Raw genomic sequence first — 13,664 nt, forward strand, 5'->3', positions numbered from 1 at the left:
AAGTGTAAAAGTCAAAATTTAACACATTTTACATCCTGTCTAAAACAATATGCGTATGCCGAATGGGAAAGTGTTTTTTAATACCTCCACAATATGATTTTTATTCACTTGTCAAAGACCTGCGTCTTTATCTGTGGTTAGGGAAACATTAAATGTAGAATTTTGAATGCAGTTTGGTTTAGGCTTTTATCTCAGACCGACCACAGGAAAAGCTGCAGAAAACCTACAGGTACGTTTAGTCTATTTAAAAACACAATGTATAGAATAATAAAATTGTCATTTAAATTACAAGGCCACAGTCAACACGTGAACACTACAGAAAAACGCGTGGGCGATTCAGTATGTTTCCCAGTAACTCTGTGGGTGGGGCCAAACCTTTTATATGGATACTCTTCAAGGTTTCCGGTTGGATTTAAAAGGCTGTGATTGGTCAAATTGTCTGCTCCGTGGGCGTGAACCGGTTTAACATCTGTGCCGCGAAACAGACCCGACCTCTGCTGCTGCACTGCTCATCCATCCACTACCTGTCAGGGATATAGCTTTATTATGTCAGATTTCAATATGACTATAATGTACAATTTGCGCCACAGTTTATTTTGCAGCTATTTTACATACTGTAATCAGCAGCTATTTCTTAAAGGAACATTTCTGTCTCCCAATATCACCTGCAAATATGTAATTTCTTACATTATGCTGGCTTAGCATATCAGTTATTTAGACTGATTTTCAATATAAAGCTGGATAGGAAGTGTTATAGAACATGCACTTATTGATCCTGCCTTTTATTTTATCTAATTTTAATGTAGGCTGTTTTATTAGCCTACTTTCATGTTTTGAAATAGATGATGCTTTAAAAACGGAATCATTTATTCATTTCAGTTAATTGCTGTCGTTGTTCATTTTATTTTATTTTTATATTTATATTTCCATACATAGCCTATTGACAATAAGTGATGTGATGGAGAGTTGCAAAAACCCTCAGAGGGGCTTCATCTGGCCACTCCACGGAGTATAGGCTGTCATATTAATCCAGTAAAAAGGGAAAAGAAAAAACAGAAGATAGTAAAGGATAACATAGGGGAAAAAAGACTAAACTACATGAAAGTAGACGAAGTTAAGTGCACAAAGTAAATAATAAATACTAGGCCTAAATAACAATTGTCCTCATTAATGTAAACATGTTGGTCTTTATGACCTGGTCTTAGAGCTACACAATGAGTGGACTGTGCATTGTGAAAAACACTGCTCCTGATGACACAGCCGAGTCTTATCATCAAACTGTGCAGCTCCCCTTCTCTCTGCAGAGCGTTTCAGCGTCTTTTACCTCATTTGGTTTAATGGCCTGTGGCTCAGTTCAGTCTCTGGTCTCATCAGCACCATCTCCAGCCACAGGAGGTAGCTGTTGCTCCTGCACCAAGGAGATAATATGTTCATTTTAACAATACTGGATGGAGCGGTCAAAGAATGAATGATTGCAGGTTTATGATAATCATCATCATAACCAATCAAGCACAAATGCTATACTATCCATTGCTAAACTTATGTTATATTATAAGACAAAGCATGTTATGGTGCACTGCACTCTGTGGTTATAACACAACAGGATGTTTTTATTTGGGCACGATACTCCTCTGGCCAAAAGACAAGAAGATAGTGGGAAGGTCAGTTAGAGAGGAAGAGTTTGTAAAACGTATCAAATGGAAGTTTCCCACAGATAACTCTCATGATGTTGTTAGCTTTTTCAGTGGATTGATTTATAGTAACTATCAACTTGAGACTTAAGTGGGCTACTTGATCTGTCATTCAAACAAGATAATAAAAACAGGCACATTACAACAAGAGAAAACACAACAACGACCAAGCAATCAAATGAAGGGCTGCATAGTTAATTGCAATGTCACTGAAATATGGTCAAGCTGCAAGTTTTGCATTATGGTGCATTGTCAGCACTGTAAGTATTGTTTTGCTACAGAGACGCCCTGAACAACAAATCATATATTCCAGACGTGTTTGTTTAGGACCTAACAGACATCACATCATCAATTTTCTATTTTTGTAAGTAAAAAAAATAAAGCAAAAACGGCCATTCCAGCTGAGATTGAATATTTGATATAATTGCCATAGTGTTTTTTGCATATCGTGCATCCCTAATGTATAGTAAAGAAAATACACAGCAAATGGTAAGAACAGATGTGCAGTGAATAAGAGAAGGAAAGACAGAAATAGAACCAGAAAGACGGGACAGTAAAATACATAAACAATACAGGTAAAATGGAGGGAAGTAACATTTAGTTGAAGTAATGATGAATGAATCATTTTTCACTTGTCAATGTTCACACAGCATGCAGACTATGAATCCCATAGTTTTGATGCACACACAGCAGAGCTCAGTTTCCCAAGAGTATCAGTTCTGGGAAACATAATAAGGTCAGTAAAGACAAACTATCTGTACACTATTAACCTGACATGGACTACATTACAGTGTTTGTCTTGGCACACTGGGAGCTAATGTCAGTGATCGGGTGAAATGACTGTAATTTGGAGCTTGCAGTGCACACACTTATTTCCTCACTGCTGCCACTGTTATTATACCATATTTAAAGTCATGCCCACACCAGGCTTAACACATTTTAACCAGGATGATTTAATATTTTTTTTGAGTGTTTCCTTTATTTATCTTGTTGCTAAATGGTGTAATGATGGAGCACAAGCTTTTGTATCTGATACTCTGCTGCGGCTGATACTTTGCCTGGTATTGTGTCAAAACACTTTATAACAGTCTACAGTGCTGTTCTGTTCAGTGACTAACAAAATAGTCACTGATTCCTACTGGAAGCAGTGAGACCATGTTGAACAAGGTAGCAACATCTGGATTTATTTGTCGAAAATAGAAATATATCATACTTAGTAAAGATTGGATACATATACTGGATACAGTACATTACACATCTTATCCAGTATGTGTGTTATCTAGAGGGGCTCATCCAGCACTGGGTAACAACTGACCCTTGACTAAAAGGTTGACCCCACCCTGCACGCACTGAATGATAAATTGACACCAGATCAGTTTAACACAGGGTCACACTGAGCCCTGAGGGCTGTGAGGAGGAATGGCTGACTCTATACTTTATAGGTTCTCCTCTTTGTTTTGGTTCATTGTCAGAGATTATTGCTTTTAATTTGTCTAACACAGTGTTGATGTGTATAATGCTGCAGAGCTGTGCGTGTGTACAGCCAATAACTCAGCAGTTCTGACTTTCACACAGGAAACATGGTTTGCTCATCAGTGCAAAGCTTGAGCACATAAATGAATCTGGGATTTTACACTGTAGGTCATTGCTGAATAATTATGAAGTAATGTAATCAGATTCTATCCTATCAGGTTGTTTTTTTTCATTGAGTAAAGGGCAAGTACAGAACATACAATACACATGCATATAATACAGGTAATAAAAATAGCACATAAAAGTACAAACAGACATGAAAGATGTCTCTTATAACATTGTGGACCCCAAATATATTAAAGGAGTCTCGGGACAACAAAAGTAGACAGGCAGCACAGACAGAGAGATCTCAGTAAAAGGAAATAAGGAATAAAGGAATTAAATGAACAACACAAGGTAAAAGTAAACTGGGAAACAAATAAACACAGAGTCTTTTCATACCTGATAATCAGTGCACAAGCACATATAGCTGTAGAAAAGGGCCTTTGCTTGAAGCCTCATGTAAATAGAGCGACCTCTGCTGGTCAGAATGTAAAATAGGCAAATACAAAGGTTTGTAGGTATCAGACAAACCTAGTATAAATATATAAATATTCTACTACTATACTACTATTATTGACATTACGTTTCAGAGGTATGTTGAGATCCACTTCAGGCCAGTACCTCGCCTCACGGTCCTGAATGTTGTTATTTTGTTACATGGGTAACATGAAAGCACTGATCCTGCCCCATTTTCTAGTATTTTGTTTATTTATTTATTTCCATTTTAAAAATTATAAGTGTTATTGTCATTATTCAGTGATTTTTAATTTTAAATGTGTGACTGTATGAGGGGATGTATACACTGTTGCCCATAAAGTTGGAACAATTTTGTCTTTTTATTCCTATTAAATACACATCAATCACCTTTGACCAGGTGCAATGGTTGCATACTGAGTCCCAGTTACCCAGGTGAAATTAATTCATGCTTGTGGACAGTGTGCCACAACGCCTTAAGGCATTGATCTGTGTCAGGGGTGGCCATGCATACTCAATATTAGTGACTGAGTGACATTTGAGAGTAATATTGGACATTCTTATGTATGAAATCCCCTCACTCAAATATGTGTGTCTGTTAAACTGACCAAGGTTGAAAAATTGAACCAAGTCCCCAGTCCTGTTGTTCAATACCCCCAATTTTGTTTACAGTTTGCAAAGCTTAAATACGCTTTAATTTTCACAGTGATATGTTTGGAAGAAATTGATCAATAAAGTTTTGAGAGGATACACTTTATCTATCAAGAATAAACCGCATTGTCACAATCATTTCATGAGAAGAGATCAAAAATATATTTTATTCCAACTTTATTGGCAACAGTGTACATTGATGTATGTTTAATAAAAATATTGTTTAAAAAAAAAAAGTGTTTCCAGAAGGATCCAGAACCACCTTCTACAACCAGCGTGAAACGATAAATTGTCCAAATGACTACACCATTCAGGCTCAAATTGCTTATTACAAACTTCCTGCCTCCTTCCTCCCCCTGCAGCTATAGCCTGCAGCCTGGGCACATGGCCCACTGGGGTAGGAAAGCAAAAAGTCTAGGAGACAACTGCATATTTCTAAGTTTGGCTACAGTGTCAAAGTTCACATGTCAATATACTCCTGGTAGGTTAGAACACAATCTCCTGTGTTTGGTGCTTTGTAAATCACAAGTTTGTCTGATTTCAATGGTCATGATGCTCCTTTCATTTATTCACTGCGAGAGACCACCAGTCAGTAACAAGAGTATAACAACGGGACACTGGCTGACCTGAGCTGCCTCATTAATATGCACTGTGTCCAGATAATGCCCCTCTGTGGTTCATAATAATGGCTCAGTGTTTCTGAGTGTGTGGACGTTGCCCTCGCAGTCTACTTCATACGGGAAGTGACTGGATTACAAGCTAATCCCATTATGATGCTGCTGCCATGTGAGGGATTAGAAACTAAAGGGCCGAGCTTCGGGATCCAGATCAGCAGCAAACAGGGCGACTGTAAATGGCGACACTGATACACCCAACAATGGCACAGGTAAACAGCTTACATGACAATGATACTGACCGAGAGATCATCATCTGTCATCTGTGGGCACACTGACATGGTATGTACTATATTTATTTTGCCTTTTTTTTTTAATGACTTGAGGTTTTTTGATTTAATTAGCACTGACAGTCTTCACATTGACACCCCAGCAGACATTTGATGGATGACAATGCACAAGTGGCAGCCAAGTTTGGTGTCAGCTGAACTGAGCTTTAAATTAACAATATATTATGGCAGTGTATGGAATCTGGATGGTGCCATCAAAATAATTCATGACTTTAAAAAACAAACAAACAAACAAGACATCTTTATAAATTAATTGATTGAGTCTTAATAGTAGGCTACTAATATCCTATTAAAGCTTTTAATGCTGATTTAATGATTGGAAAGGAATAACAAAATTAATTAATTGATTTAATTAATCACAATATTGGAAATCCACAGTGAAACATAAGATTTCACTGAGTTTGTTTCATTGACAGTATATAATTTATAAAACTATAAATAATCATGTAGTAGCCTACATTTATACATTTCTTATTTATTATAGTATACATGCATTTATTTATAATTTATTGTATCTGTTCGGTGTAATCTAGATTAGTTTAAATGAAAATAAAACATAATTTTAAAAGCATATTAGTGTTTCTCCTTACTTTTTCCCGTCTTGCTTCAGGGCTGCTTATTTCACTACCCATTTTAATTAAAAATACAGGAAATGCTCATGTTTTGTGGATTTCTGCAGAGTGGGCTGAGTGAGGCTACACTTTTTAAAGGACAACTGGGCTCTTTTCTTTTCATAAATGTAACAAAGAACAAGACCATCAAATGTTTTGCGTAATAAAAGAGATTTTACTCAACCTACACAAGAAACTGATGCTGAAACATTCATTCTGTTACAGGGGTCTGGTCAAGTTTTTGTTTTTGGACCGAGCTGCTGTCGATGGGATACCAAAGGTCTGTTTTGGAGGGATGACCAATGAGAGAATGATTAACCTGGCTGGCAAAGAGGATGCGTGTGTCACTGTCAGAGGTGTCAACGTCAGTGTGTAGCTATGTGTGTGTGTGTATGTGACAGGAGGTGAAGGTCTGAATGAGGGACAGATCTCACTCTCAAACAAAAACAGCAGAACATCTGACTGAGACAGACGAGAGACGGTGTCAGGAGGGAGACAAGGTGCCGGAGCACAGACTATAATTTTGTGTCTATTGTCCTTTATTATAGGGGTTTGATGTGAATGGTCCTCTAAATGGGCAGTGCTTCAACAAAGGACTGTATTTCTTCTTAAACAGTGTATGTTCTGAAAGTGTTTCTCTCCCTCGGTCCAATGCAGCCAGCAGACTAAGTGCCATTTAAAAGTACAGCAGCAGCAGCAGCAGCAGCACAACAGCTGTGACTATGTCAAGGTCTGAGGAGGCAGTGAGAGTCTGATACAGGAGAAAAGAAAAAGAACAACATTTTTTTTTCTACTGGAGAAGCAGAAGCAGGTTCAACAGAAAATACCACTGGAGAATACAATCAGACTGTATCTTCGTCCTCTACCTCCTCATCCTCCTCTCCAGCTGCAACTTCAGCTCCTGCAGCAAACAAACATAATCAAATCCACAGCGAGTCCAGGGCTTGGCTCTTCCACAAGCAGCACCAGTCTCAGGTAATGCATGTAGTTCTGTGTGTATGGTGCATATCAGTGTTATGTTGACTGAAATTTGTAGGAGTTATGCTACCAGGAGGATGATGGATGAACTACTGCAGATTTTAAATTATGTCTGGCATTTAATACTAACAGTGTTTCAAAAGGGCAAATATTTGGCTGCAGCTACACAGGACGAAAACAATGTAGCCTAACGTACGAGAAACTATCTGGACCAAAAAACAACCTGCACCAAGTCTCAGTCACAGGCTTAAAGTAAACAGCAGTTATTAAGAAAAAACATTTAGGCCTACTTAATATGCATGTAGCTACAAATGAGACACAATGGCATTAAGATGCAGTACCTAGCCTACAAGTTGTAGCCTAAATATGATATAGAGATCATTTCTAACATCTGCAATAGTGAAATAAATTCAAAATCAACAGGTTGTGGCAAAATGGCTGTAAAAAGCCACAGACACCAGAGGCTAGGCTACTTCAAAAATAAAATTACATCAACACAGTTATTCAGCTAGAAATTCACATGTTAGCTAACTTAGGAACTAGCAGTTCTGTAGAGGACTAGCAATAAGGCTAACAAATCCTATAGTGGACTACACTGGATTAATTAAATCTGATGGCTTAAATGGTGAGAATTTAAAATGGTTAAATGCTTCATTTGATCCAATTTACCTGTAGCTATCAAATTAACTAAATCAGCTTTAGCTAATCACAACTTGTTAGCTTTCAGGCTATGTGTGTAGTCTTCCTGTCCGACAGACATCTGTCCAGAAAACTAGTAAAAAATATACAAAATTCTGTTAGTTGTGGGTTTCTGTGTTGTAGCAGCAGCAGCAGCAGCAGGTGTTTGGATGAATTAGTATGCTGAACACTTAGCATGGTAACAAACAAAAGCAGCTGCTTGATCAGATTAGCCATGCTGAGGCTACAGGTTTAAAACCTACAGGTGTAGCATAGTTGAAGCTACTTTTGAAAAAGTTAAACTTTTACTTAAATTTCAAAATAAACACATTTTGCAGACAATTAGACACAGGCTACATTGTCATTCTACTTCTATGGCTCTTGTTTTTTTATAACAAAATTTTCATCAATATTAAATGGTAGTCTATAGTATAATTTGTTACGTAATTTTGGAGGAACTGATCTGTTTGGGCCAGTTTGATTGATCCCCTCTGTGTTTTCCTTTCCATCATAGTTATCACCATGGCATCAGCAGCTCTGGAGCTGATGGGCTTCTTCCTGGGCCTGTTTGGGATGCTGGGCACCCTTGTTTCCACGGTGCTACCATACTGGCAAACATCTGCACACATCGGCTCCAACATTGTCACGGCCGTGGCCAACATGAGGGGCCTGTGGATGGAGTGTGTTTATCAGAGCACGGGGTCCTTCCAGTGTGAGACCTACAACTCCATGTTGGCCCTTCCCTCCGACCTGCAGGCAGCCCGTGCCCTCATGGTCATCTCTGTGGTCATGTCTATCATTGCAATTGCCATGTCAACCCTGGGCATGCAGTGCACTCTTTGCCTGGAGGGCTCGGGTGCGGTTAAGAGTCGCGTGGCTGGTGCCGGTGGGGGCTTATTCCTCACTGCGGGCTTCCTGGCGCTCATACCTGTGGCTTGGACAACGCATGAAGTAGTCCAGACCTTCTACAGACCAAATATACCTGCCAGCATGAAGTATGAGCTGGGGGAGTGCCTTTACGTTGGACTGGCTTCAGCGCTGGTCTCCATGCTGGGAGGGGGCCTGCTGTGCGTGTCATGCTGCGAGGAGCAAGATGGCGGCCGTGGCCGACGACAAGGTGGAGGGTATCCATATCCGGTAGGAGGCGGCATGCCTGGCATAGGGGTACGGACAAGCTCACAGACCTACCGCAACCCCACCCTACAGGTGGGGGGCACCAATGCACCCAGCAGGGGGCAGACACTTTTGCGCACTACGAGTGACAGTTCCCACTTGAGCACACATGGAGGCCAGGGGGTGAAGAAGCCCACTGCGGCAGGATATGACATCACTGGATATGTCTGAGCTGACTGCCACTCCATCACCCTTTTACACATTACTCTCAATAACCTGATGCTCACCTAAATGTTTTTTTTATGGTGTATTTAATCAAATGTTGTCATTGTGTGTACGCCTGACAGAGCAACATGTTGTTACCACTTCATGGTCTGCAGTCTGTTGTAGATCTTATTTTTTTCCTTTTTTTTCAAAGAATTTGGTAAAATGATAATAAAGATTACATCTTGAAGTGTCTAAGTAGAAAAGAGTGACATCTGGACTGGGAGGTTTTCTCCCTGCATCTTTTCTGAGGACTGTATACTTTTTTTTTTAAATGTGCAGGACGACATATGTTTGCATTGGCTCATCTTTCTTATGTAGAAAAGTGATAACAGAACTTTTTAATTGTGTGTGTGTTTTTGGACAAATTTCATTAGAGTGCTGTCATTGATATTAACCCAGTGTAAAAGAAAAGAAAAACACGAAGAAGACAAAAAATATAAGAAAAAATAACATGAATGTTTGTTAATGTAAACATCAACCATATATCAACACTGACACGGAACAGACTTTGTGTAAGCTGTAATCATTTCAACTCTCCAATGCTGATACTCAATTATCAAGTGAGATAAAATCTCTTGACAAGTGTCGCTCGACTATTTGCTGCATCTGTAAACATTCAAGCCAACCCTGACCCTTCTCACCTGAGCCCTACTGAACATTTCTCACAGTACTGTATCAATTGAAACTCTGACTCACTGCAGCCTGATGACAGTGACAGGACTGTCCACATGCAGGATGTGTCAATAAATAAAATCTCACCACCCCCCTGATAGTAACTCTCAGACTCTGTCAAGTATGTGCCTTAATAGCATAGTGTGGAAATGTTCTTCTTGTTGCTTGGAGCAAAATGTGTTTCACAGTACTGGACACATCACCATAAAATGAAACTTTTCCTTCTGTCTTGTTTTTGTGTCATTGTTCTCAGATGATCGATCATCAGGGATATACTGTATTTCCAGAACACAGATGTTGTTTTTAGGTTATTTTCTATTTGGAAATAAAGGCAAACATTTCTTATGTACTATTTGTTGAAGCCTTTTATTTATTTATTTTACACACAATTTTCAATTATACTTGTGTCGTACAAGGCAACAGTGCTACAACTTTTAAACCTTTTATTGAATGTAAAAAAAAAAAGAAGAAAAGTGGCTCTTTGGAGAAGTGCAAGTGTAAATGACCTTTAATATGAGCATAGTATTTTTATAAATGTGTTTTTATGTTTACTTAGTAACATTCTTTAAAGCCAGGCTTTTATTTTTTATATATTAAGCAGACGGATATTCAGTGCTCTTATTTTGAAAGCGTCTCGCCGAGACCTCGTACACATCCGGTGCTTCGGAGTTTACCGGCAGAAGGAAAAGTATGTCTGCAAGGCTAAAGGCTAAAGGCTAAAGGATTCAATGCTAAAAGCAAGCAAAGTGTGCCTAACCCACATGAAACGCCCTAGCACCTGGCTAATAAGGGGCACAAGCTCTTAAGGTGTGTTTACATTGAATACGGTCCAAGGAATAAAACATTGTGAACCATCAGTTTGAGAGTCCGACCATCATTTAGCCGGGGATGCTACAGTAAGAGCTTCACCTCATCCGTCACATCACGCCGCTGACCAAGGACAACTGCAGAGGGACCTGATGTGATGGTCAAGGATTGTGGTACCTGCTCACAACATGGAAGCATCAGTAAAGACGCCTCCAGACGACAGAGACTCCGAACAGATGAAGGATAAGGATACTGAAGAGGAGGATCTCCGTCGCTCTGGTCGCCTACGGAATCCCACGGAAAAGATGCTTGCATTTCATGAGGAGGAGGCCCACAAAAAGGAGAAAAGGTTGACTCACATTTATGAACAATGGAAGATCCAGGCACGTAAGGCTAGAGAACAGTTAAAGTTAAACATTCCTGAAAGTGACATTGCAACTCTTATAGACACACTAGAAGAAGGAAAAAACTGTGTTATAAACCTGTACATAGACATCAGAGCTCACCTCACTCCGTCTAATGAGACAAGACGTCGTATTGATGCCTGTGAGGCAGTTACAAGGGACATTGTTAAAATTGCTCTTGAAAGGATATCAGGCATAGATGGAGAATTTGATAGTGAAGCTGTAAGGCAACGTCTTCATGAGCTTCTTAACAGAGACTACGCTCGCTCCATCTACGGATCCACAGCTTCACCTCCAAGTCAACACTCAAGTAAAGGTTCCAGTCAACACTCTGTTATAGCAGCAAAAAGAGCAGACGCTGCAGCAGAATTAGCAGCAAAGGAAGCAGAGTATGAAGTGTTATTGAAGGAGGAGAAACAAAAAGAAAAGATTCAACTCCTAGAGGGACAACAAAGGAAAGAACTTGAAGTTCAAAAACGTGAGTTGGAAAGATTAAAGGCAGAGAAGGACATTAAAGCTGCACGAGCCAGGTTCACAACTTATGATCAGGAAGTAATGCAGGAAGCAAGTGTTCATTCTGTAGATCAGATGAGAACGAGAGAACATCAGTTTGTGTATCCTCCTCCTTCAGCTCTCATACAGCAGCCCACTGATATCACAGTGACAGCATCACCTGCAAGGACAGATGTAAGTTATCTGGCTCAGGCAGTCCAAGATAGCATAGCTCTGAACAGGCTCCCAATGCCAGAACCGTCTGTATTTACTGGTGACCCTATCCAGTTCATTGAGTGGAAGGCTTCCTTCACATCCCTCATAGACAAAAAGAACATTGCTTCAGCTGACAAATTACATTATTTGAAAAAATATGTAGGAGGTCCAGCTCGAAAGACACTTGATGGCATATTTTATAGAAATGATGATGAAGCCTACAAAGATGGATGGAACCGTCTCAACCACAGGTATGGTCAGCCGTTTGTTATACAAAAAGCATTCAGGGAAAAACTAACAAACTGGCCAAAGGTCCATCCAAGAGATGCTGAGGGACTTAGAGCATTCGCTGATTTCTTACACTCATGTCTGGAAGCCATGCCTTATGTCAAAGGTCTGGACATTTTGAACGATTGTGAAGAAAACCAGAAATTGGTCCAAAAGCTACCTGATTGGGCAGCATCACAGTGGAACCGCAAGGTCACTCAAGTCATGAGAGTTGACCAGGAGTTTCCCAGCTTCCAGGAGTTTGTCTTCTTCATTGTAACGGAGGCAGAAATTGCATGTAATCCTATTACTTCATTCCACGCTCTCCACTCATCAGAGGCTAACTCATCACGTCATCTGAAAGAAAAGAAATGTAAATCCAGTGTTTATCACACACAGACAGTTACAGAGAATGAAACACAAGGACAGTTAAGAACAGGTTTAAAGCCACCATGTGTGTTTTGTCAAGACAGTAAACATCAACTTCATCGCTGTCCTGAGTTTAAAGGGAAAGCTCTGGAGGAACGACGGAAATATGTGAAAGAAAAGAAGCTTTGCTATGGCTGCTTGAGGACGGGCCATAACGCCAAGGACTGCCGCAATAGACATTCATGCGACAAATGTAAAGCAAGACATCCTACGCTTCTCCATGATGACACCTACACCAAGGCCAAGCCCACGTCAGTCTCAAATCAAAGTAACACAGATGAAACAGCAACCACATTGGCTCTCAGTGTGGCAACTAAGGAGCCATCTACCAACACTTCAATGATAGTGCCAGTGTGGGTTTCTTCTGTCAGCAATCCAGGTACGGAAAGACTTGTTTATGCGCTGCTTGATACCCAAAGCGATACAGTCTTCATTGACCAAGAAGTCAGCAATAGTTTACAGACTGAAACTCATCCTGTAAGACTGAAACTAACAACCATGACAGGAAAGGATGCATTAATGCATAGTCAAAGAGTGTCAGGTTTGAGAGTGAGAGGTTACAGCTCTGCTATCCACGTTGATCTTCCCCCTGCTTACACCCAGGACTGTATACCAGTGAATCGAACACACATTCCTACCTGTGACACGGCACGGAACTGGAATCATCTCATCAAAATAGCAGATGAAATCCCACCACAGCTGGAATGTGAAGTCGGTCTGCTGATCGGCCACAATTGCTCAAGGGCACTGGCACCACGGCAGGTAATCCTTGGAGGAGATAGCGAACCATATGCAGTTCAGACGGATTTGGGGTGGAGTATCGTAGGCTGTTCACCTCACCACAACTCACCAAGCATCACCAACATGTGTCACAGAGTTTCAGTCAGAGAGCTTCCTCCAGTGACCCCAGCTGAGGCACTCAGGGTTCTCGAGTCTGACTTTAAAGATGCCAATAAGGACGGAAAGACTGTGTCTCAGGATGACATCCGCTTCCTGGATGTGTTAAAGGAAGGGATCAAGAGGAACATTCATGGACATTACGAGATGCCACTCCCCTTTAAAGAGAGACCCTATCTCCCTGACAACAAACAACTGGCGATGGTACGGCTCAGTCACCTTAAAAGAAAGCTGGCGAAGGATGACAAGTACAAAGAACATTATGTGAAGTTTATGAATGAAATCATTGAAAAGGGTGAGGCAGAGGAAGTTCAGGATCAAGGGAAGGAAGGAGAGAAGTGGTACATTCCTCACCACGGAGTGTATCACTCGAAAAAACCTGACAAACTCCGTGTGGTTTTTGATTGCTCGGCTAAGTACAGGGGAACTAGCCTCAATGATCATCTCCTGTCAGGCCCAGATCTGCTGAACAATCTGA

At 40.4% G+C, this 13,664-nt stretch overlaps 1 protein-coding gene across 1 annotated transcript; it reads left to right on the forward strand.

Annotated features, from left to right (window-relative positions):
- Nucleotides 1–6,374: 6,374 nt before the first annotated feature.
- cldn2 (claudin 2) lies at nt 6,375–10,028 on the forward strand. Its single transcript, XM_083987197.1, has 2 exons — nt 6,375–6,941; nt 8,137–10,028. The coding sequence occupies exon 2, from the start codon at nt 8,145–8,147 to the stop codon at nt 8,964–8,966; it is 822 nt and encodes a 273-aa protein (XP_083843323.1). The 5' UTR covers nt 6,375–6,941; nt 8,137–8,144; the 3' UTR covers nt 8,967–10,028.
- Nucleotides 10,029–13,664: the final 3,636 nt, after the last annotated feature.

Source organism: Trachurus trachurus, assembly GCF_905171665.1.
Source record: "Trachurus trachurus genome assembly, chromosome: 14".
NCBI classification, from domain to species: Eukaryota; Metazoa; Chordata; class Actinopteri; order Carangiformes; family Carangidae; genus Trachurus; species Trachurus trachurus.

Excerpts from the sequence above, each read along its gene's own strand:
- cldn2 (XM_083987197.1), top strand. The coding sequence starts at position 8,145 with ATGGCATCAGCAGCTCTGGAGCTGATGGGCTTCTTCCTGGGCCTGTTT.